Source organism: Mya arenaria, chromosome 7, assembly GCF_026914265.1.
Source record: "Mya arenaria isolate MELC-2E11 chromosome 7, ASM2691426v1".
Taxonomy (NCBI): domain Eukaryota; kingdom Metazoa; phylum Mollusca; class Bivalvia; order Myida; family Myidae; genus Mya; species Mya arenaria.
The window spans coordinates 19,683,242-19,709,587 of NC_069128.1; the positions used below are offsets into that span (position 1 = coordinate 19,683,242).

Below are 26,346 nucleotides of genomic sequence, written 5' to 3' on the forward strand. Positions count from 1 at the left end.
GTATGGTATAAAATATCAGATACCAATATTAGAAATTTCATGCTGTGTTTTCAAAAGCAGAAAAAGATATTGTATGCTATGAGACTTACACTCTTCCTTCTACGGTACGTTTCGCGTGATGCTGGGCGCCTCTGAGGTTTACTTCTACAGCACCAACACAACAACACTGCCAAGATAATCAACAGTAACGCCCCTCCCCCACCTGCGGCGGCCGGAAGCACCCACTCTGAAATATAGAATAATTGAAGGTAAACAATCACACAGACATTTCAACTAGGATTTTATCACCACTGTCCCTTAAACACACTCACTGGATACCTCTTTACGTTTCCTGAATTTATTCCAAAATGAACCCCTAAAACACGTGGTGCCATGTCATTGGGTACATACTTAAACACCATTTCGTTCATGCTACGTTTAGAATGATATTTACGATTGGATAGATACAACTCCCCCCCCCCTCCCAAAAATAAATAAATATATATATATCCAATCAAATATTAATATCGATAATGAATATCGCGAGTACAAATCGGGACATCAAAAGATAGTTAATTTATTGTTTCGAAAAGATGCTAAATTATAAATAAGAACAGCTTTTATTTACAATTTAATGGCTGTGTGTCGGCCATCAAAGGGCGGCACTGATTAAGCCATTGTTTTCTGGTCCCTAGGGATGAGACCTGAAGAGATAGTGTTTGCTACTGGAAGAACATCGTCGGATACCCCCGATACACACTACGCTATGCTTCGTTGTGTACCGTGGGCAATTTGCTACGATACTCTTTTAAACATGAATAATTAATGCGACAGTTTCATTGGTTCCCCAAAGTACCAGATGCTTAATGGTTTAAAAATATTCGGGTGATTGCCGGAGTTGAAAAGGGTCCGCCTTCTCAGTAAAATAATATTTAGCAGTTGTCAATACCACACGGCCACGTAGGCTACTGACACTGTAATGCTATTGAACAATATTTGATTGCAACATGCCAATTCATTGGAAGAAGAGTTGTCCCTCCTGCCTCCTGTATATTCATTAAAACGAGATTTTGTCAGACAATTGTCTCACGGTATGTGTATGAAGTGTAACGGAAGAAAGTACTGTGGTCGCTGACGATGCTTGAAGTAAAGAATACCGCCACAGCATCTAACAGGGTGTGTATACCACGTGATAAATTGCGTCATAAATGCTTCGTTGAAAGGCAATATTTTGCTTCAAATGAAGACTTTTAACAAAGATAACTACCAGTTCTTCTCCATATCAAATGAAACATAGTGCAGTCTTAGCCACTTACAGAGACCCGCCTTCAGAGTTTGATTGAAAGGTTTAGTTTCTTAAAACACTTCGACAAACCATTTCCTGCCGCCTGATGGAGCACTGTCTAAACGTTATAATGGAAAGAGATGTGTCGAGGAAACTGATCAACTAGTCAAACTCCGATAATAATACGAAGGCGGTGCTCTTTCGAACCAACTTTTCTAGTTCAATAGTTTGGATGTATTTCTTTGTTTCGAAATATCACTTCACGGCCCCTAGAAATTTAAAATTTGCTAGTCCGAAATAGTGCACTTTTGGCGTATTTAATACCTTTTATTTCCTATAATATATTGAAATGAGTAAACTTGAACGATTTATTTGTGTGTGTGTGGGGGGGGGGGGAGGAGGGGGCTGCGGGTGGTTTGGTGTGAATAAAAGTTCTTCTTAAAAGACTTTCATTGCTTATAAGCCTCTTATCGATTCAATGAAACTCAATATCAATCGTATTTCAATTTCGACTTCACTTGCTAGTTCATTACACAAACTCTTTTCACCAAAAACGCCTTTAAATATTGCTCTAGCCATCTAGCGCACTTCTGATTATCGATGAAAATGAAACCCCTGTTTCAGAGGGTATTTGTAGCAATACTTTTCGTTCTGGCAGCCATTTTAACTCTTTCATTTATATCTTTATTTTTAGAGTTTATGTCATTACTATAAATAGCCACTTAGCAACACAAAAAAGCTATTATAGTTATTATAACCAGAATAGTACATACTTGGTAAACTATCTCCAGATTGCCCACTCTCGGTCGACATTGATGTCGGTCGCGCAGTCGGCTGGACCGTTGGTCCCTGGGTCGGTCTTCCAGTCGCTGACGGAGCCGTCGTTGTCGCATCTGCAAGTCTGGTGGTGGTTTGCTGGGGTTGTACGCCAGTGTAGCAAGTCTCGCAACACTGCTGGGGTGCACTGGCACACGCGGCAGTGGTGCAGCCGGTCACGTTGTTTCCATATTCACACCCTTGATTGATAAAATAATAATATATTATATACTGAAATGTGATACGTTCATAACCTTGCACGATTGTAGCATGTACCGAAGACGGAAGGTATGTACCAGGTATGATTCCATTGTAGTTAAAGGCCTAGTTTAAGGAATGTTTGGCATGCAATCTCCTGAAGTGCATCTCCTGCTAATTGCACAGGTGTCACAGTAGGGGTCAATTTCTTATGTATTTGTTTATTGCGTAAGGGCCATTTCGGGTCCATTTCTATAATAGAACATCCAAAACTGCACAGCAGGATACTCAGATCGGAGATCTGATAAGACGGCACCAGGCAATTAGAATTAGATCAATACACAGAGATTGTGTTCTATACACCATTTTTTGGGGTGGGGGTGGGGGTTGGGGGGTCACTTAAAGAAGGCTTAAACTAGGCCTTTAAGACATTGCTGACATTATGTTTTTATAAGTGTTGTATGTACCAAATACGTAGCGTTTGTATCTAGTATGGTTTCTTTGTAGTTTACACATTTCTGACAGCAGGACATTTCAGCCATGGTCTGTGTAGAACAGTATCACTAGTGCATAATACTACAGTTTAAGTTTTACATGTACCGATGACGGACAACATATACCTGGTATGCGTTCATTGACATTTAGACAGTTTTACTGGAAAATTCGTCAGTAGTTTTTTATCGTTTAAACTAGGTTATTTGTCGAACTACTGACTGACGAATTTTGCCGTTAAAACTGTCTACCCGTGCTGATATTGTTCCTTTGTAGTTAAGACATGTCTGGCAGCAGGAATTTTCAACAATTATCTGTGTATAACAGTATCACTAGTGTGTATTACTACAGCATAATTGTAACGTGTAACAAAGACGGAGGGTATGTACCTTATTTGTTCCCTTGTAGTTAATATATATCTGGCAGCCAGAGGTTTCAGCAATGGTCTGTGTAGAATATTATCAGTAGTTTATCTGACTACAGTATTATTGTAACATGTACCAAAGACCGATAATGTGTACCTGGTATGGTTCCCTTTATAGTTTAGACATGTATAGCAGTTTTCTGTGCGTATACCATTATTGCCACTTATGTATCTGACTACAGAATAATTGTCACATGTACCATATAAGACGGATGCTATGTATCTTGTATGTTTCCCTTGTAGTTTAGATATGTCTGCCAGCAGGAGATATCAGCAATGGCCTGTGTATAACATTTTCAGTAGTGTATCTGACTACAGCATAATTGTAACGTGTGCCAAAAACGAATAACATGTACCTGGTATGGTTCATTAGTAGTTGAGACATGTCTGACAGCAGGAGCAGTACGTTTAACTGTGCGTACAGGGGCGTAGCCAAGCTGTACTGAATGTTACGCACGATAGGGGCGGTGTGGGAGGGGGAATATCTCTGTAACCGATTGGGGATTCGGGGGGCCTCCCAGGGTAAAAAAGAAAAATGGAACTACCATCTTGAGCACTGAGGTGTATTTGAAGAGATTAATAGGTTCGAAGCTGCCGACTTTGTAGTTATCAAGTGATTGATTTTGGCTCAGAGAAGCAATGCTTACTTTAGCTGATCTTCCTTTTATTCTGATATCATTTTTCAACTAAGCCTTTGATGCCATTTTTTGGCCATAATAACTTTTTTTCATTCTTCAATTGATGTTACGCACATGCGTAAATGCTTAACGCTGGCTACGCCCCTGTCGTATAAAATTATTGCCACTCATGTATCTGGCTTAAGCATAATTATCACATGTACCATATAAGACGGATGCTTTGTACCTGGTATTGTTCCTTTGTAGTTGAGACATGTCTGACAGCAGGAGGTGTCAGCAACGGTCTGTGCAGAACAGTACCAGTAGTGTATCTGACTATAGCATAATTGTAACGTGTACCAAAGACGGATCCTTTTTACCTGGTATTGTTCCCTTGTAGTTTAGGCATGTCTGACAGCAGGAGGTGTCAGCAATGGTCTGTGTATAACATTGCCATTTATGTATCTGGCTACAATCATTGCGGTCGCCGTATTCACATCCTGAAGCAAAGGACTTAGTTAGGATTAATTGCCCAATAATTATTTTGAATATCTTTATTCTTCAATAATTGCAAATAGTAGTTTCAGTTGCTACTCATATTTGCAATACAATCGAGCCCCTTTGACTCGAACTCGCTTGGCTCGAATTCCTCGTCGGCTCGAACTGGAAGTAAAGGACCGATTTCAGTATTCTAAAGGTAAGCATTCCCGCTTGGCTGGATTTTTTTCGAAGTTTGAGGTATTTATGCCGGTGCATCGGAGTTCGAGCCAACGAGATTCGCTTGTAAATAAGTCATAGTGGCTATAGTCACGTTTTTCATGGTTTTTCTGCAAAGCTTGTCTGGCTCGCTCTATAAGCTCTAAAAGTAGACAGTCTTTAGTAAAATAGATAAAAGGTTAAAAACGCAAAACCGAAAACAGTAAGACGACACGTTTTGTAAACGCTTTGTGTGCATAAACAGAGTTAGGAATCACGTGACTTTAACGGGGTTCTCACATGGAACAACACGGGTCACAACCGATGTAAACAAACAAATAAGTGAAGTAAATTTTAAATTATTTTTTTTACAGAAAAGATACGAAAACATTTCGTAGCCTCTTTTCTGTCAAAACAGATATTCAAAAATAACTGTATTGAAGCCATGTAATTCCCCACACTGATAAAACCGGCACATTTATTTTCTGATACCCCGGATTTGCAGCAAGTGACAGAGCTCGAGGTCAAGGTCAAGTGTGCTAATTTGCATGTAATTTCAAAAGTACGCTACCATTTGATATGTAGCAGACGAATACAACAATATAGACTAGACACGTCAAGGTAAAACTTAATGTTTACATTTTTAATAACACAGCTGCATTCAAGCATTTTTCTCCCTGAGTTTGTAAAAATATTATTTAATAAACTACATTAAGAAGAAACCCAAGTATATAGCTACATTTATTAAAACAGTATACAGTCAAACTCGCTATGTCGAAGTCGTTGGGACCTCGGGAAATACTTCGAGATAACGAAAATTAGAAATTAACCGAAATACAAAACATGTCTAACTAAATCCAACACATTCGAAAAAAGTTCGACATAAGCATGAAATCGAAATAACAGAGTTCGAGTTTCGACTGTATATCATTATATATATTTTTAACACTTCTTCAATTCTGTCCAAAAATGTAAATATAATGTTTAATCACTTAATAACATTAGGAACGGACTTGAAATAAGATTTAAGTATCTTATTTACCGAACCTTACTTTTTGTAATATTGTTAATGTTTTTTGTATGTTAATGTGGAATAGATACTGTTTAAACTAATAAGAAGCCAAAAGAATCAAAATTTTATCTTCGTTTAGTAAACCACATTATAACACAAACCGGATATTCCTGAGTGTACGGCTGCGCACGATGAACAACACGGTTCACGTGTTTCCGATGTGTAGCAGTAACCATGGTAACTGCTGACTCTCGCTTGACACGTGGTTCCGGCTAGAAAATCACCAGGCTGGTCGCCGTACAAGCAAGTTTCTATAAATAAAGAAAACAGTTTAATTATTATTTATTTAAGCTGGATCGGGAAGATAGTTTTTATTAGATGATCTAAATCACGCTAGATGGCTTGATGGGGTAACTGCCTCTTGGGCGAATGGTTTACACAAGCTCCACTTGTCAACTCCCCGTCGTTTAGATGGTAAAGTATCCGCGCATTTTTTGACAAAAAAAGTTTTCCCGGTAATGCAACTGAACACATTATTTTATCATTATTTAACTCTATGATATCATAATTGCAGAAAAAAACAGTTAAAGTAAAAGAAAGAAACAAGGTTTTAGTGTGTCGCAAACAAACACCGGAAAAAAATCAAGAAAAAACTTAGAAATCAGGCGAGTCGCTGTATTGATTTAATCGAAACAGGCAAGGAAGTTAGGCATACTCAAGTATAGTTCAATGGCCGGAACTAGGAAAAGGCAAAGAGAAAGGCCAATCAATTAATATTGATGATCACTAGCGTTCCTTCTTTGTAAATCTAGTTACCCGTGTTCAATACACATTTAACATTGACTTTGTCATTTGGAACCTCGGCCAATTTCCATCGAAAACAACCTCGGATGTATGCCGGTACATTAGTACTGGGACCAATACAAATCCTACTTCCGGATCAGTAGTAAAAGTAGCTCGTGAAGTTTAAAATAAAACAAATAATTGATTGTAGTCTTTAACGTGTATTTTGTATAACTAAGTTTAAAGTGACACTCTTATTCAATATCAATGCATACACATGTATAACAAACATATATTTTGACTGATAAACCTTAAACTACTTACTTAATAATGAATTTATGGAAAATATTAACTTAATTAAAGAAATTATTATACTGATAACAAGATTGTAACCGTGTATTTAATAGCTGAAAACGCGAAAATATTAAATGATTGGTGAATGCTGAAAGATTTACTGCGATCTGTTAACATCTCAAATGGTAGAAATACTGTTTTTTTACGCACATCGCTTTCAAATTAAAATAGGTATCCTTTATTATAACCATTGTTTTCCACATTTATTCATTCTTTTTGGAATAATAAAACAATAGTATTAATTGTGGTAAATAATATGTGGTAGTGGGAGTGCATATTTGAGTGGATTGCCAGTGAAGTGTATTATTGCATAAATGATGACGATTCCAAAGAGTAAAGACTTTAAGGCTTTAAGGTAACTACTTAACTGATCGCGATCTACTTGCAGCGTAGTTAAATGTAAAGAATTCTGATATTGTAAACCGTCCATAGGTTGTTTTCGATTGAAAATGGCCATGGTGTTCTAAATGTGACTTTGTTATACTGTAACATACGACTGAGAGACATTAACGTGATAGTAAGCAGCAAAAGCATTGATTCATCTGCAGACGATGGCTCCAAATCAATACCCAATAGTTAGGGTGTTTTTTTTTGTTTTTGTTATTTTCCTATCGATTATGTTCTGAACTCATTTGCTGCAAGACTGCAGTTAGTCATTCTATAAACTGAAAAAAGCTACTACAGTATTGGCCACAACCAAACATACGGTTACCCAGGGATACCAGGTGATCAATATGTCTTGACAATAAACTTTGATCGAATGTACGAAGTTAGGCAGATTTTTCTAACCTGATACCAAAACACCTTATTGATTTTCAAGAAGTGATTAATAATTCTGAATATGATCTAGCAACATCACTGGTCAATATAGTGGATCGAAGAACAACAGTTAGGCAGATTTTCAGAAGCTGATATCAAAACACTCTATTGAATGTCTAGAAAAGATATTACCATTCAATACAGATTTTACCGAAGCTGTTATCAAAGCAAACCCATTAAGTGTTTATAGAAGCGATTAATAATATTATGAATATATTTTTTACACCTGCCTGGTCACCATGGGCCATACAATATGTTGATTGCAAATGCTTTGATAGGAATCTTAATTGAAAAAGAGAAAGCTAATGCAAAATCATGCGATATTTTTTTTGTACAATATTGCGGTATTATTGTATATGTTATATCTGTGTGTCTGTCTGTCTGCCTGCCTGACAACATAAAATAACGTTGGGAGCGCCCACATACACATATAAATCAAATCATTGATATAAATATGTGACAACGACAAAAATTCAAGCAAAGAAGAAACACCGACAACAGTACAAACACTTTACATACAAATTCATATACAAACTCTATTGAAATTAAGTTAGTCCAAATTTAACCATCCATCATTGGGATGCAATGACGTGTTAGTGAATTTTACATATTTAAATCGTGATTATTTCCATGTCAAATTGATTTTAATAAGCCATATTAATATTATTATTTTAACATGGATTGCAATTTGAATAATGATGCTTCTAGTTTAACTAGTATCAAAGGGAGATAATACAATAACAGAATACGATTAATATTTACCAAGCTTATTCATTTGTTTCTATAATAACATAATGTCTAGATATAAAAAAGTCCTCGATGAAAACTTTGAAAATATTCAAAATTAACATTGTTTAACCTTTAAATTTAACTTTACCAATGTGTTTATAATAATATAATTGATGGATGACTTAATTATAACCACATTGGGATCATGCAGACACAATATGGCACCCGAAATACACGTACATGCAGATGTGTGTGTTCATACAGGAATATATAGGTAGTTACATTTATTGTTAGGCTGTACAGACTACAGACTCAGTGTGGGTGTATACCACGTGATAAATACGTCATAAATGCTTCGTCGGAAGGCGATATTTTGATTCGAATGATGACTTAAAACAAAGAAGACAGTTCTTTTTCTTCATTTTTTTAATGAAACAAAGAGCAGTCTATGCCGCTTTAAGAGTCCCGCCTTTGTTATATTTCCAGAGTTCGATTAAGTGAGTAGTTCGCTAAAACACTTCCGACAAACCTGTTTTCAAGATAATGTTTTAGGGAGGGAGGAGTGATGTCCCTTATAAGATGGACGCAGTGTTTTTTCCGCTTACAAACTTGTGACTAAATTTAGTAAAATAGGATATAAACAAAGTTTTTTTGCAGTGCAAATTTGGATAACTTATTAAGTAAATTGTGTAGAAAACAGGACACCATGAACGGTTTGCAGTAAAAAGAATTATTTGCTGATTTATTGCATGTACAAAATTCTATTGATCGATAACTGATATAACAGCTGACCTTGTCCAGTGTACTATATTTTCACCTGCACACGTGGAACGACTACGCTGGTCAAATTCCAAAGTATACTGCAGAACATTAAAACGTATACACTACCTTTTAAAAAGCTTCTTTCAATGTTCCATTAAATAATGGCAGATAAAGCTGATACAGACAAAAAGCGTAAGCCAAGCAAGCAAAGCATAAGTGAGCCGAGTGAAATAGAAACCAGTGTGACGGAGGATAAATCTCCTGATACTAAGAAAAAGAAACAGAAAAAGAAAAAGACAAAACACACAGATATAGAAGCGGTCATGGAAGACGACGAGTATGAACTAGAAAAATCAAACGAGAAAGAGATTGCTGGAATTAAAAAGCAGCTAAAAGAGATCACTAGTAAATTAAATAGCATGGTGTCAAAAATCGATAAATCGACAAGCACACTAGAAAAGAAGCTTGAGCAAGTCATTGATAAAGATACCGAGGGAATGAATATAAGAGAAATCATAAAAGAAATGTTCACTGATATGAAGGAAAGCCTTCTCGGGTCAGCGATACTCAGAATTGAAAAACTCGAATGTCAGCAATTTGACAGAGAGTCTGACAAAGACAAGCAATCCAAGAAAATAGAACAATTAGAAAAGCATATCAAAGATAGAGATCAAGAAATAGACACACTGAAGAGAGATGTGATTGAAAACGAAACCAAAAGAGAGTACTCACAGAATGATTTTGAGCAATACACACGCCTTAATAATATACGGATACGAGGATTGCCGGAAAATAACGAAAATCCGAGAGCTGAAAAAGCAGAAGAGACCGCCGAAAAAGTGGTAAAACTACTCAGTGAAAGAAAAATCAATGTTGTATATGACGACATTGATATTTCTCACAGGTTATGGAAAACTGTACGCGGAAAACGAGATGTGATCGTTAGATTCAAATCACGAATGAAGCGTGACAGTGTCATGAGAAATAAGAGAAGTCTTCGCGGTTCAGGAATATGGTTGTTTGACGATCTGACAAAACTCAATCATGAGGTATTCATGAGTGTCCGCCATAAGATGAAAGACGAAGTCGATCAAGCGTGGATTTCGAACGGCAAAATCCTATATAGAGACAAATCGGGCAAGGTTATTCGGGTGGACTACGACGATTATGACAGTTGGCTAGATCTTCCTTGGCCGAACACGTAACTTTCTGGTGCACAGTGTAGTAGCAGTGGTCATCGGATTAAACTGTCCATACATTATTTGATATCATGCGCTATTATTGATCCTATTTAGAACGTATCGTGATTATTCATCAAGGTCATCCGCTTGTCAAATATAAGTTAGGTAGTCAATAGCATGCAGTAAACGCATATTGTACATTGTTTAATTATATTATAAGATATATAGCTTTACACATCCCATTCCTGTTTAAATATTATACGAATACACTTCAATTTTACATATTTCAAAATCCATTAATGTGTATAATGAACAAAATATATTGATATCACTAAAATATTCAAGTATATGAACTGTTTACAATACTGGTTAAATACACATGCATATCTTTTATTTTTCTTAGAATACGCATACTTCTGTATAAGCACATGGGTGTTTTTCATATAAGAATAAAAGCATATTGAATCAAAGGCGCAACAGGAAAGACATTTTATTATGATATAACAAAAAAAAAATAAAAAAAAATGTAAACATCTAAAAATGATAATCACTATCAGCAATGCCTTTTTGTTTTGTTTTCGTTAAAAGGCATGGATAGACATTGCTATGCATCTTAAAAACACTTTGCGTCAACATATATCCCTTGTTTTATTTTTTGACAAGGGTTGATATCATTTGATATATCGTCTTATCAAAATTCATGTATTTTACAAGTGTTTTATAGAAACACATAATATATTTTGGCTACACATATTATGACTTTTCTATACACTTTAATATTATATGTGCTTTGTATACGAATTCGACCTTAGATAGTTACTTCAAACTATATATTTTTAATATTTAACTCGTGAAATAGCTTATACCTCTCAATTTGTGTATTTTGTTGTTTAGCTATACTTATAACGTTGCTTGAATAATTTATTATTGATACATATAAATAGAAAATAATCCTGCACGTGCACATAATGAGTAATATATATATATTATTCATGCTCATGAATGTGTGTTTGTGTGCGTGCGTCCCTGAGTGAGCTCGTGTGCGCGCGTGCGTGCGTGTGTACAGACCGTCAACTGAAGACATTTATTAGAAATAACAGCAGCGACTGAGGACATTTCGGTCAAGTGAGAACGTCCTCATTTGACAAAAAAATAAATTACTCTTAAAATACTCGTTTTGGGCTAAAACATAAAAATAAATAATAAAAAAATAGTGGGCCTTAGTCGGAGGTGTCAAGGTCGAGTGTGTCGGTCGAGTGTGTCGATTACGAAATTCGCCATATTTTGTGTTTCGCACTCGATGCCTCATTTGACGGTCAACACCAGACAGAACCGTAAGCAATGTTGATTTACGTATATCCTGTGTTATAAGTTGTATCTATTCATTCAAATCATGTGTGATTATGTTGCAGTTAATACGAAAACAGTACAATAATGATTATGTAAGCAATGGATTTTTAATTATTCGTGATAAATAATATATGTCATGTATTTTCGCGACCATTCTTGTAAAAAAATTACTAGGAAATTTTAGGACTGCGATTTCTGTAATGTCTTCAACATTTTAAAGATGTAAACTTTACATTCTGCTTTTAAGATTGACATGTTAATGATGTATAGTAACAGTACTGTACAGTAATGTATGACCAGTTGGGTACAATAATTGTTTGTTAAAATCACAGGTGCTTGAGGTTAAAATGTAATTGGATTCTTTATGAAACTATAGTATATGGTTCGCCAAATTAGCATTTTGACCAGGTTAACAAAAAACAACAACAATTTTTCTATGACATTAAAATAGCCGTTCTAATTCACCAATTAATTGTAACCACGCCCTACCAGGTCTGGGGGATAGTCTAGTCATTTTAGAATGACTAGGGGATAATCCAAATAATTGTATGTTGACAGATTTTTTTACGATTTGATATGGCTAATCCTTCACGTACAAATTGTTTTGTACCAAAAGTGGGTAGTTATTCCGATCATGTTTCCTGGTTAAAGCATATTGCGTCAATAAAATATCATATAAACAATAAATATTACCAGATAATGTTATTTCGTATTAGTTCCGTACACCAAAAAAAAATATCCAACGAATAATTATGAGTGCTGTGTTTTTTTTCATTTCATACCGTCAAAACATAACAATATATATACATGAAGGGCACCTGCAAGGCTGGGTTCACAGTTTTACAACAATTGGAACACCTCGGGGGATGCCGAGTTGTTACGATTAGATTTATGAGGTATATCTCGAAGCGTGCCGGAGATGGCCGAGTTGTTAGGATTTGCATAATTGTTGTCTGTGTCAGTCATGTTTCATTTTATTGGAAAGGTACATCCTGGGTTTAAATGCATGTAATGCTTGTTTTGAGCAAAATATCTTTGCACTTACATGGTAAAAATTGAATATAAACCTTTATTATCTATTTCAAACATGAAATACTTCTCTAAATACAATTTCAAAATTTTCAAAAACCCCCTGTTTTTGCACAAACCCGTTTAGATGTTAGGGATTAGAAGAAACCCTTATAACACGTCTATTATTTTAGACTAGTCTGGGGGTATATTGGGGAGATGGGCCTTACCTCATATATACCTTGGGTGTGGGAGCATGGGCATTAGCAATTGTTCTCTCAGGGCCCAGATTCTACCCAGGATTTGCTGGACTGAATGTCAAAGTCCCCTCTATTCCCAGGACAGGGTGGGGGGGGGTTGCAGTTGACTGGTGCATAATATGCTGTCCATGTTTTTTTAATGATGTTTAAACAAAACATCACTAAAAATCCAGGAATCATACAACTGAGGGCCCTTCACAATAATTAAGTGAATCTTGAGAAGTCCCAAGGATGCACAGACAGTTTTAAAAGGGAATCTCCAGTATTTAATGGTAATTAGGACCTTAGGTTTTCTGTATCACTTATTCACTTCACTCAGGACATATCTCTTTATATCCATTCATTTTCTGTAATACAAATTCAAAATGATGATGCTTTTTTCTATTAAATTCATCAACATGCTTATTTTTGATTTTATAATCAATGAATTTTTCAAATCTTGCCATATTTTTCTATATTGGCTCACCTAATATACATCCTACCAAAATGGTATTTTCTGATTCCGATGAATAAATGCAGGGCGCTACACAAATATTTTTATCAGTTGACCCACAGGATCACCTACTCCAAAAAATTGGTGACCCTTTCGCAAAAACAATTTTAATTTATTGTCTTAAAATAAACTAAGAATCACTCTACAGTTTTTTAAAAGCCTTTCCTCATCAAGCTTTTATTTCTATGTGGGAAATGACTCTGGAGCATTGCTTACAAATCACCACATTGCGAAATATTAATGACATAATTCACATCGCAAAAATGTGTTGCAGAATTCTCGGTCCTACTAAAACTCGACAAACAGAACCGGCCCTCAGGTTTGAAGATCTCATTTCATTTCCATACTTTAGAAACAGAAATAAAGTTTGCTGTTGATATTTGCCAGGTGATGAAGCGTAATGGCAGCCCAAAGAAGATGCAGAGGACAGAACAGATGTGTCATATATCCAAACCTAACAACCTAAGTATGGACATTGCAATTTGTGCAGGTATTTTTGGATATTACTTGTAATAATATATATAATAATTAACAACATTATATTCTCATCAAATATGCATAAAATTGAATAAATACTCTTGTGATACATAAAAATTGAATAAATAACACTTTTACAATAAACATTTGCAAGCATGATAATTGATATGTTGTTCATTATTATAAATCAAACATCCCACAGTGTAGACTGTTCATACACAGGCATTTGATCATAGCCAGTTGAGTTTTATGGGAAGTGGACAACTGAACCAAAATGTCAGGTACATGTCTAATGCCTGTGACTTCAGGTAAAAAAAGAGTAAATTTAACTTTGTTTAAAGACAACTGTGTTAAACTTCACTGCTAAGATTCCTGATAATTGTTCTGATTGTGGATGTCTCCTGTTGAACATAATTTTATCTACCAAACCGAAAGATGTACTCCTTGAACACTATTCTAAGGCAAAAAAGGGTATTAGAATCCCTGAAATACGGAAAGCTTCGGGGGGCTTTGCCCCCATGTCCCCCCACCAGGGCTTTGCCCTGGACCCATCGGGGGCCTTGAGCGGCCCCCTGAACCCCACGCAGACATTTTCAGGATTGGCAACTTGGCTCTGTTATCATCCCTGAGGACCTGAAATTAGCAAATACTGGCATGTTTTGAAGTGTGTGTCGCTTACACCTGTAAAAGCTATTCTTTCTGAAGTCATTTATCTTTGGGGGACAATTTATAACAGTAGCAGTGAAAACGTTTGCAGATCTATATAAAAACTAAGCATGATTTATGCAGCACCAGTCAATTGAAACCATGCCCCCCCTCCCCCTCAGGGCCAAAGTTCCCCCCAGGTCCGGGAGTATACAAGGGAAAGCGGGGAAATGGGCCGTGTTTTTACCTTGTAGGTGGACCCACAGTGTCGAGTGAATGCAGTGGTTTTGTTTTGGGGGAAAATAGCGGAGAATGGGCCTTACTTAGTTATCCTGGGGTCCGGGGCCATTTTTGCAGGGATTTTACCAGCAGTTTGTCCCAGCAGGCTGGTGATTTTACCCAGGATTGGCTTGACCGAAAGTCAAAATCCCCTCTATTTCCCGGAGCTAGGGGTCTGTTGTTACAATGGACTGGTGCATTAATCCTCTTTTTTTAGGAGAATGACCAGGGTAAAATGTGAAATTTGTATGTTGTTAATGTTAGATGTTAAATATGTTTATATTTTCTTGCATTTTTAAGGGACTCACTCGTGTTTTTGGACCAAAAATTGTTTTTCTGGTAATGCATATATATGCAAACACTTATTTATTATAATTTTACTCTATGATATCCAAATTGCAGAAAAATATATATAGTGTATAATTATTGTATAAAAAAAGTATTTTACTTTTATAAAGTTAGGTGCGAACCCATGCCTGTTAAGTGAGGAATAAAATAGAAACCCAATGCTTTCACCACTACGCCACCAGGACTTATCCAAATGTGATGGATAGTTTGACCTTTTAACAATACATTGATAAAATCTAGTGATCATGTCAATCAACCAATCACGCAACAACAAATATGTCATTAAGTGTCCATTAGTGGTCTCCAAAGAGGATATTTGAGCAAATATTTGTTATACAAGCACCCTTAATCCAACATTATTTTAACCGGTTAAAATTGAATTATCATCTATTTTAATGCTGTGAATGTTTGTATATATTTTTATGTAGGAATAACATGATGGACTGATTTTAGGGACAGGACAAAAGTTAAAACAGTTGTTTTTAAACCACTTCATGCACACACAATTCCAAGTTCTAATCAACTTGGCTTACACACTTTAATATATAAGGTGAACAGATTCACAGTTGTGACATATTTGGACAAAGGCCTTTCATTTTTAAATGTCGAAATCTTGTTATATATTTTGGTAGGATACATTTTTAGCTCATCTGTCACTTTGTGACAAGGTGAGCTTTTGTGATCGCCTTTTGTCCGGCATCCGTCGTGCGTCGTCCGTCAACAATTTACTTAAAAGACATCTCCTCCTTAACCGCTTGGCCAATATTAATAAAACTTCATAGGGATGGTCCTTGGGTGGTCTTCTAACAAAGTTGTTCAAAGAATTCAATTCCATGCAGAACTCGGGTTGCCATGGCAACCAAAAGGAAAAACTTTAAAAATCTTCTTCTCCCAAACCACAAGGCTTAGGCCGTTGATATATGGAAGGTAGGATCACCAAATGGTCCTCTACAAAGATTGTTCAAATTATGGCCCTTGGGTCAAAATTGGCCCCGCCCCTGGGGGTCATGGGTTTTCTCTATATGTTTATAGTGAAAACTTAAAAAATCTTCTCCTCTGAACTTACTTTGCCTAGAGCTTAGATATTTGGCATGATTCATCGTCTAGTGGACCTCTACAAAGTTTGTTCAAATTATGGCCTTGGGTTCAAAATTGGCCCGCCCCTGGGGGTCATGTGTTTTCTCTATATGTTTATAGTGAAAACTTAAAAAAATCTTCTCCTCTGAAATTACTTGGCCTAGAGCTTAGATATTTGGCATGATTCAACGTCTAGTGGACCTCTACAAAGTTTGTTCAAATTATGGCCCTGGGGTCAAAATTGGCCCCGCCCCGGTGGGTCATTTGTTTTCTTTATATATTTATAGTGAAAACCTTAAAAAATCTTCTCCTCTGAACTTACTTGGCCTAGAGCTTATATATTTGGCATGATTCATCGTCTAGTGGACCTCTACAAAGATTGTTCAAATTATGGCCTTGGGGTCTAAATTGGCCCCGCCCCGGGGGGTCATGGGTATACTTGATATGTTTATAGTTAAAACTTCAAAAATCTTCTCCTCTTAACTTACTAGAGCTTAGATATTTGGCATGATTCATCGTCTAGTGGACCTTTACAAAGATTGTTCAAATTATGGCCTTGGGGTCAAAATTGTCCCCGCCCCGGGGGGTCATGGGTTTTCTCTATATGTTTATAGTGAAAACTTAAAAAATCTTCTCCTCTGAACTTACTTGGACTAGAGCTTAGATATTTGGCATGATTCATCGTCTAGTGGACCTTTACAAAGATTATTCAAATTATGGCCCTAGGGTCAAAATTGTCTCCGCCTCGGGGGGTCATGGGTTTTCTCTATATGTTTATAGTGAAAACTTAAAAAATCTTCCCCTCTGAACTTACTTGGCCTAGAGCTTAGATATTTGGCATGATTCATCGTCTAGTGGACCTCTACAAAGTTTGTTCAAATTATGGCCCTGGGGTCAAAATTGTGTTATAGTGAAAACTTAAAAAATCTTCTCCGAACTCACAAAAAAAAGTAACGTCTTAATTTAAACTGGATAACATATTTAGTACACATACCAATTTTCAATATGGGCCACATACAACAATTAATAACAAATATACATATATAGATACACACTTAAATCAAGTAGTGACAAGACCTTAGATATTTGGCATGATATATCATCTAGTTGACTTGTACCAATATTGTTCAATCTTTGGCTCTGGGGTCAAAAAATGGCCCCACCCGGGCGGTCATGGGTTTCCTTATATATGTATATGATGAAAACTTAAAAAATCTTCTTCTCCGAAACCAAAAGGCGAAGGCCTTATATATTTGGTATGAAGCATCGTTTATCGGACCACTATTAAGATTGTTCAAACTTTAGCCCTGGGGTCAAAATTGGCCACGCCCCGTGTTCATAGGCTTAGGTTTTCAATATTTGTATATACATTGAAGAATGTGCAATATATGACAGGTGAGCGATTCAGGGCCATTTGGCCCTCTTGTTTAATAAGCTTATTATTAATCTCTTCAATTTAATACTTAACACACCAAATAGGCTTGAATTTTACCAACAGTGCTATATTAAAAAAAAATTCTTCCAATCACTAAACAAATACTGCCTAAATGGTGTTCACATCATTAAATCTTTACAGCAGTTCTATATTGATCACTACTATTATTTTTTTTATAATTGATCACTTGATAGTTAAAACTGACTAGGTACTGTTCACAATTTAACAAAAAATTTATTTTAATCAAATAAGTTCCATTATAATTATAACATGACTGGTAATACTGACTAGATACTGTTCACAATCATAACACTGTTCCCAATCATAACACTGTTCACAATCATAACACATTTTTTATATTAAACATAAGTCAGTTCCATTTGAATCATAATATGATAGTTTATACTGACTGGATACTGTTCTCATCACTGAATCTTCAAAAACATTTTTTTGTTAAAAACTAACTGAAACAATTGCACACAACAGTTACTGACTCTGTGGATGGTGTTCACAGCATTGAATCTTTACACAAGTTCTTTTATTAAACACTACAACTATTTCACACGTCAGTCACTTCCTGGATGGTTTTCTAATTATTTAATCTTTACATGTGTCGACTATTAAAATTAACTGAATGTTGTGTTGATTAATAATCAAAACTATTTCCCTGAGGTCAGGTAAAACCAGTTAACTATTAGCCTTGGGAATTTCTTTGTCGTGGACATCATTATATCAAATGCATGTACAGTCATTGTAGGTGGCATGATTTCTTTCTCAATTTTTGACAAAACCTCTATGACAATGAATTTTTCCCCAAATTGTTTCAACATGGAGCCTGTCTTTAGGTATGGCGATCTCCTCTTCATGTTTACTTGCATTTTCAGCCGTTCGATATCCACGTACAGCCTTACGATTGTATAAGAGGGAATGCTTGTGTTAAAAATATCGGAGAACGTATCACTTTCATTTATTTTAACAAATGAATTTACTGTTTTGCTGTCCGAGAAATAGCTTAACTAAAACCAGTCCGCCAGTTTCTCGAGCATTGTTGTCAGGGCTTACAATTGGATGACTTATAGACTGGCTATAGAAACGATGAAAAGCTGAATGTGGAAGAAGTTGTCTTTTTTCCATGACATATTATTTTAATCGACGGGTTATATTCGGGGCGGAGGGATTAAAAAAGTTTGGGATTTCCAATTTCATTTTTTTTCTGAAGTTGCTTTTTTTGAGCGGCGGGTTTGTTAAAGCTGCACTCTCACAGATATACCATTTTTACAGCTTTTTTTTATTTTTTGTCTCGGAAAGGCCAAATTTGTGCATAACTGTCTGCAAACTAATGATTTAAGATTGCTGACAAAAAATCAGATGGTGGATTTTCATATTTCCGTTCGAAATTCATGTTTTATGGCCTAAACCATTACTAACTGTTTAAGAAAAATGCACAAAACATCATTTTTTTACTTAAATGTAAAAATCTGCGACCTTTTTTTTGTCAGCAGTCTTATATAAATGGTTTCCATGGATTTTCGCAACAATTGGTTGGTTCCAAGACAAAAAATAAAAAAAACGTTGTCAAAACGTTCAATCTGTGAGAGTGCAGCTTTAAATGAACAATAAAAAACAGTAACCAAATTAATAATATTACTTTTAAAATCAATAAAATGTCTGCTGGAAGTGAATCTAAGTATAGTTTTTAGATAAATAAAAGAATACAATTTTATCTATGTTGTTTATTTTTGGTAATGATATTTCTTGTTTTCTAAGACCCTGCCCTCATTTGCCTGTCGTTACACACTGTGTTTCCTGGGAATGCTGTATCTAAAAGGGAGATGTTTCTCAACTGCATTATTACTGAATTATGTGATGTGTTTGTTTATTTCAGGCAACTCGGATGTTCACAATGGTCCAGCTCATTATTATGAGGACATTGCCCCAAGTTCAAACATTGGTAAGTTTGTGATTGCAGACTCTTAATGTATCTTAACATTACTATAGCCCTAATGTTTCATAGTACATGTTGTATCTCAGTAGCTTGTCTTTTCTCACACACTGTCCTCAGTTGCCTGTCAGTTAACACTGTGTGTCTTCAATTGCCTTCAGTGGGAGTTTTTTTTATCAGATGTTTCTCAACTGCATTATTACTGAATTATGTGATGTGTTTGTTTAACTTCAGGCAACTCTGATGTTCACAATGGTCCAGCCCATTATTATGAGGACATTGCCGCGAGTTCAAACATTGGTAAGTTTGTGATTGTGGACTCTTAATGTCGCTTTACAATAGTACAGCCCTTATGTTTCATTAAGGGCTTCCATTAAGAATTTAAAACTGGAAGTAAGAATTTCCTGACCATCAATATTGGAAGATTTTTACTATAATTTAATGGTTTAAGTTTCCCCGAGTACAATTTCTTCTTTTCCAGTATTTTTTTAAATAGTATGTTAAAAATCACATAATTTTGAAGCTATATCTTGCCAAATTCACAGATTTGTGTTATAATTACTCATTTTTCTCCAAGACTGATTGAAATTTTGAGCATAAAAGTAATATTGACACCAGGTTTTGATATTTTGAACTTTCAAACTTTTTACTTTGGAAGTTTCTTCAAAATTATGGAAGTTTTTGTACTTCCAAGGAATTAAGTTTGGAAGTTTTAACCCATTTCAAGGGAGTAAGATACTTCCAAACTTCCTTAAATGGAAGCCCGGCTGTGTCTTCAATTTCCTTCAGTGGGAGATTTTAATTATACCAGATGTTTCTCAACTGCATTATTACTGAATTATGTGATGTGTTTGTTTATTTCAGGCAACTCGGATGTTCACAATGGTCCAGCCCATTATTATGAGGACATTGCCCCGAGTTCAAACATTGGTAAGTTTGTGATTGCAGACTCTTAAAGTGTCTTAACATTACTATAGCCCTAATGTTTCATAGTACATGTTGTATCTCAGTAGCTTGTCTTTTCTCACACACTGTCCTCAGTTGCCTGTCAGTTAACACTGTGTGTCTTCAATTGCCTTCAGTGGGAGTTTTTTTTATCAGATGTTTCTCAACTGCATTATTACTGAATTATGTGATGTGTTTGTTTAACTTCAGGCAACTCTGATGTTCACAATGGTCCAGCTCATTATTATGTGGACATTGCCCCGAGTTCAAACATTGGTAAGTTTGTGATTGTGGACTCTTTAATAGGTGTAATATGTATATATTTACATAGGATAGCTTGGTGACATTAGAAACTTTCTTGACCATTTATTGCAGATAAGATGTGGGCATTTTCCCACACACAACCTTAATTTAGCATTGCATTATCACATATTTATATTTTTATAGCATTCACAATTTAATATAGTACTTTAAATGTAAATATATATATATTATAAATATGTGAAAGTTCATTTCAGGACCATTGATTCAATCATAAATGCCCTATGTCAAATTGGCCATTGACCCAAGAAGCACTAATGAGGTTCATGGGAATTATCAGTTAGATGAGGACAGTTATGATCATATGAATGTCAGAAATAATTTCATTGCTTTTGTATAAAAATAAAACATTAAAATGAGCACAATTGAACATATATCCTTTCTTTGACTTAGAGACATTCAACTTCACTCCGACTCAGGCACCTGGTATGGTCCAAGAGACATTGTTCATGAAGTATTTTTTTCAATTAGTTAATACATATATTTAGATCAAGGTCTTGCATTCAATTGTCAAAAATAAAAATATATCCTTGTGTGGGGATTTTCTGATAAGACTTTGTCGTGATAGATATGATTTAAAATAACTACTAATAATCTTTCTCAAGCATTGCACATCTATGACAGATTTCAGATGCTGAAAACGTTATGGTCACCGTTTCTTCTGTTCTCCAACAATGCTGCTATCACTTCTTTGTTCTCTAACCAGCTATCGGCGGACGATATCAAGTCCCAAATTAGTTTGAAATTCATAATGTTTTATGTAGCATTTATACAAATATTTTATATATTTTTAAAGGAGTTAAGCACCATCCAAGGAAGTGACAAAGAACACCTTGAAGCCAAACCCCAGCTGTGGAAACTGGTATACAGAAGTGCTTCAGGTTACAGAAACGCCATTCCAAGTTGGATTAAGAGACTGTTATCAAGCAAAACAAATGTTTACATAGAAGGTCTTTGACAGTGGTAAACAGGATTGACAGCTACAGCAACGCTGAATTATTATCACCAGTGTTGTGGTTTGTGTCATGGTTTTGTTAAAGTAAGGAATCAGTCTTTATGTGAAGTGTCTAGGCCGCATATTTCAAAATTCAGCTTTTGAGATTTTTGTGTAGCAAACACCATATCTTACAACACAGATGTATAACTCTAAGTATTGATCATGAAACATATGTGAATATATAGAAAGAGTAGTCAAATAAAATGACATCATCTAATCATTTTTATTTTGGGTGTGTAATGTGAAAATGGCATGTACTTAAATAAATGAACATATTTTTAAAATAGGCATTTTTAATCATATGTCAACTAAATAATAATAATGTATCGTTTATTTGACCAAGGTGTAATGTAGTTGAAATTTCTTTTTTTATATTTTTATATGCAATTATCTGCACTAGTCACTGTAATATTTGGTTTGATGAATTACATGTATCATGATGTAGAAATAAAGGATAAATGTTTGTTTTTTCAGTTCACTTTTGTAAAAAAATCAACGAGTAAGCACCAAAGTTATATTTCACAAGTGTAATTTTCATTTTTGTGTCGCCTGAAAAGACGACATATAGGGGTTACTTTTGTCGGCGGCGGCGTTCGCGTCCCATTTTCGCTTGTCCGGGGTATATCTCCTAAACTATTAGTGGTATCAACTTGAAACTTCATATGTACATAGATCTAATTGAGGGCAAGTGCAGAGCACAAGAACTGTTACTCTTGCTTCCATATTTTTAGAGTTTTGCCCTTTGTTATTTTTCATGCTTAAACTTTTGTCCGGGGCATATCTTGTAGAATATAAGAGTTATCAACTTGAAACTTCATATGTAGATAGATCTCATGGAGGGCAAGTGCAGTGCACAATAACAGTAACTCTTGCTTTCTTAGTTTTAAAGTTATTGCCCTTTGTTAATTTTCATGCTTAAAGTTTTGTCCGGGGCATATCTTGAAGAATATAAGAGGTATCAACTTGAAACTTCATAGCTAGATATATCTCATTGAGGGCAAGTGCAGTGCACAAGAACTGTTACTCTTGCTTCCATATTTTTAGAGTTTTGCCCTTTGTTATTTTTCATGCTTAAAGTTTTGTCCGGGGCATATCTTGTAGAATATAAGAGTTATCAACTTGAAACATCATATGTAGATAGATCTCATGGAGGGCAAGTGCAGTGCACAATAACAGTAACTCTTGCTTTCTTAGTTTTAAAATTATTGCCCTTTGTTAATTTTCATGCTTAAAGTTTTGTCCAGGCCATATCTTGAAGAATATAAGAGGTATCAACTTGAAACTTCATAGCTAGACAGATCTCATTGAGGGCAAGTGCAGTGCACAATAACAGTAACTCTTGCTTTCTTAGTTTTAAAATTATTGCCCTTTGTTAATTTTCATGCTTTAAGTTTTGTCCGGGCCATATCTTGAAGAATATAAGAGGTATCAACTTGAAACTTCATAGCTAGGTATATCTCATTGAGGGCAAGTGCAGTGCACAAGAACCGTTACTCTTGCTGCCATATTTTTAGAGTTATTGCCCTTTGTTAATTTTCTTGCTTAGGTTTTGTCCGTGGCATATCTCGTAAACTATAGGAGATTTCAACCTGAAACTTATTCCGTAGGTATATCTGATTGAGGGTTCAAATGCCACCTACACTTGAAAGTTAAATGGCAACATCATTGTCTATAAATGAATAAAATGCCAATCGAACAGCTATAATGTCGACAGTAAATAATTCGTCAGGCGACACATCCGACTTGCGGAGTTCTAGTTGGTGTTCACAATTGTGAAATATATTGTGTTTCAAAACTAAAACAACTTTTTTTAGTATATGCCTAAAATTGGTATATTGAGACATTTAATTGCATTATATTTCCACGAAACGCCATTGATTTTGTGTCACAGCCCTGTGTGCTCTGAATTTTGTTTTGGATAGCAGAGCAGGCTATAATTTCAAATCAGTAAAAAAATATCGAATTGATATTTTTACTGTTTCAAACAATCAATTTCTTTCTCACTGATATATCCCTAAAAACCACTTGAAAGCATATATACTAAACATCTTTAATCTCTTTAAGTGTAAAATTATAAACTTTTATATACCTTTTAATATTGTGTTAAACACGAAGAAGTGATACATTTTTTAGACTGTATATTCTAAAATAACTAGTGTATTTTGAAAGAAAATTGTGCAAAATAACAACAAAAATGGTACCTGCACTATCCATTTATGTAATGGCAAAATATTTGTTTATTAATATGGTCATATGCAACCTTACATGAATATTCTCATAATAAATGTGTTTAGCAAGTATGTTTTCCTTGTGAGGCCCCCTTTCAAAATTGTTCGAAGATTTTAATACCATGCAGAACTCTAGATATCATGGCAACGGAAAGAAGAACTTTAAAACATGTTGGCAAATAGCTAAGTTTCGGTCTGGAGTCAAAATTGGCCACGCATCGGGGCCACCTGTTTTATAAATACAATATTATCATATAGGTAACGTCTTAGCTTGGCTGAAACTGCATTTGTTGGATCATTAGTTTTTGATTGTAGCATCATGTAGTAGTCTTACCAAGAATGTTCAAATAATGCCACTGGGGTCAAGCTGTTCCTGCCCAGCATGTCACCGGTTTCCTGAACAATAATATAGGAAAACCTCGTCTGAAACCACAAGGCCAAGATCCTTTATACTGGGAACGTTTAATCTTAGTATGGTCCTTAAAGATTGTTCATTAGAAGTAACCATGGACATCCTCAACAGCCACTAACTTCCTTACGAATGACCAACTATGATCGTTTAGATAGAGTCTCGTCTATGTTGATTTGCCTGGTGTCAAATTTAGCCCCGTCCAATTTATGTATGCGATACAAATGTATTTTAAAACAAAGTAATTGAAACTAGACGTCGAGACTGTGTCCTTGACCTTTGAGACACATGGATCTTGTATGCGACATGCCGTCTTCTCGTGATGAATTCTTGTGCCAAGTTCTAGACGTCGAGACTGCGACCTTGACCTTTGAGACACATGGATCTTGTATGCGACGTGCCGTCTTCTCGTGATGAATACTTGTGCCAAGTTCTAGACGTCGAGACGGTGACCTTGACCTTTGAGACACATGGATCTTGTATGCGACATGCCGTCTTCTCGTGATGGATTCTTGTGCTAAGTTCTAGACGTCGAGACTGTGTCCTTGACCTTTGAGACACATGGATATTGTATGCGACATGCCGTCTTCTCGTGATGGATTCTTGTGCTTAGTTCTAGACGTCGAGACGGTGACCTTGACCTTTGAGACACATGGATCTTGTATGCGACATGCCGTCTTCTCGTGATGGATTCTTGTGCAAAGTTATTCTAAATTTCTTACAGCTGCACACTCACCGACTGACTATTTTGACAGCCTTTTTATTTTTTGTCTTTTATATTTACGTTCGAAAGTTGAATTATGGGTAAAAGCATTACTAACGCTGCAAGAAAACGGAAATTTTCGCCCAATCTCCACACAATTGCCATCTGTTATATTGTGAGATAACTTATATGACTGAAATGAAGAGATTATTGTCAAAATCAGCTGATTCTGAGACATCTTTTATAAAAGTCAATCAGTGAGAGTGCAGCTTTGAAAAAACTCGTTCACGTTTTATCAGCCTTCAAAAAGAATTGTGCAAAGTGATCGGTAAAATGATAAGTTTAACCAGAAGTTCAAATTTGGGCTGTTGTTAAAAATTGCTGAAAATTGTGACCACTATGCCCGATCTCGCGGAAAATTACGCTAATAAACGATACATGTTTTAGACTTGTTTTTACAAGCATGTATGGTCAATTTAGTATCAATCAATTGTTGTCCGGTGTTTGTTCATTAAAGTGTGTGGAATAGCTCAATCTTAACAGAATTTTAAACAAGATGGCCCTATATCGATCACCTGATTCGACTAATGGTTCTAAAGTTATTCACAATATATATGTTTTAGACAACATACTGGACCCTTCCCGCGTGTATGCGGCAAATGACACTTGTATGCGTCCTGTTTTACAAACGGGCTTATAAATCATGAAAAATATGTGTTGTTTAAAATGTTTCAAAGGGCCATAACTCTTTTAATATTGAAGTTATGCAACTTGCCACAAACGAACACATTATTCCTGTAAATAAGTTCATTAAGTTAATATATGTCGTTGAATTTATAAAATTTATAACCAAGCCGTTTTAATGCATGCCAACTCCAGCTTTCGGAATTATATGGCTTAGAAAACAACACTTAAATACAGTGTTATTTTTTCCCTCTGTGACAAAAACTATTCATGTGCTCGTAGCCCGTGCACCCAATTTGGTAAGGTCTTGCTGTAAACTTATATCCTCGGATATGTATCTATCGGAGCACATGTTGACGTATATATGTAGGGATCACTTTATACGTTGTAAATTGACCATAATTAAATGAGGGGTCATTATTCTACATGACAACGGCTAAGTGCTGTCGTTCGGCGCATCAAATATAGTCCATGAAATCTCCCATGGGAGTCTTGCTTTCGAAGAACCCGCGCGATGAGCACCGCGTGTTCTATAAGGCCAAAACAAGTTTGTTTGTCGCCCGACCGACCGACCCGATCCTATTCTATGGGTTTTGAT

The 26,346-nt window shown here is 35.7% G+C and overlaps 2 protein-coding genes across 8 annotated transcripts in view; one reads left to right on the top strand and one right to left on the bottom strand.

Moving 5' to 3' along the window:
• Window positions 1-26,346, bottom strand: part of LOC128240264 (zinc metalloproteinase-disintegrin-like acurhagin) — an 89,512-nt gene that overhangs the window by 10,136 nt on the left and 53,030 nt on the right. Inside the window, exons 15-18 of the mRNA XM_052956818.1 lie at window positions 5,681-5,830; window positions 4,192-4,311; window positions 2,038-2,280; window positions 90-226 (exon numbers count right to left, since the gene is read on the bottom strand). Of these exons, the coding sequence (XP_052812778.1) occupies window positions 90-226; window positions 2,038-2,280; window positions 4,192-4,311; window positions 5,681-5,830 (650 nt within the window). The remainder of the gene's footprint in view (window positions 1-89; window positions 227-2,037; window positions 2,281-4,191; window positions 4,312-5,680; window positions 5,831-26,346) is intronic.
• LOC128240267 (uncharacterized) lies at window positions 11,181-22,188 on the top strand. Of its 7 annotated transcripts, none has more exons than XM_052956821.1 (7): window positions 11,181-11,589; window positions 13,646-13,724; window positions 19,405-19,470; window positions 19,696-19,761; window positions 20,326-20,391; window positions 20,617-20,682; window positions 21,524-22,188. In XM_052956821.1, exons 1-7 carry the CDS (start codon window positions 11,551-11,553, stop codon window positions 21,547-21,549), a joined length of 408 nt encoding a protein of 135 aa, XP_052812781.1. In that variant the 5' UTR covers window positions 11,181-11,550; the 3' UTR covers window positions 21,550-22,188. The 7 variants fall into 7 exon arrangements, with proteins under 7 accessions (XP_052812781.1, XP_052812780.1, XP_052812786.1 ...); XM_052956820.1 differs by having other exon boundaries at window positions 11,182-11,589; window positions 13,646-13,748; XM_052956825.1 differs by having other exon boundaries at window positions 11,184-11,481.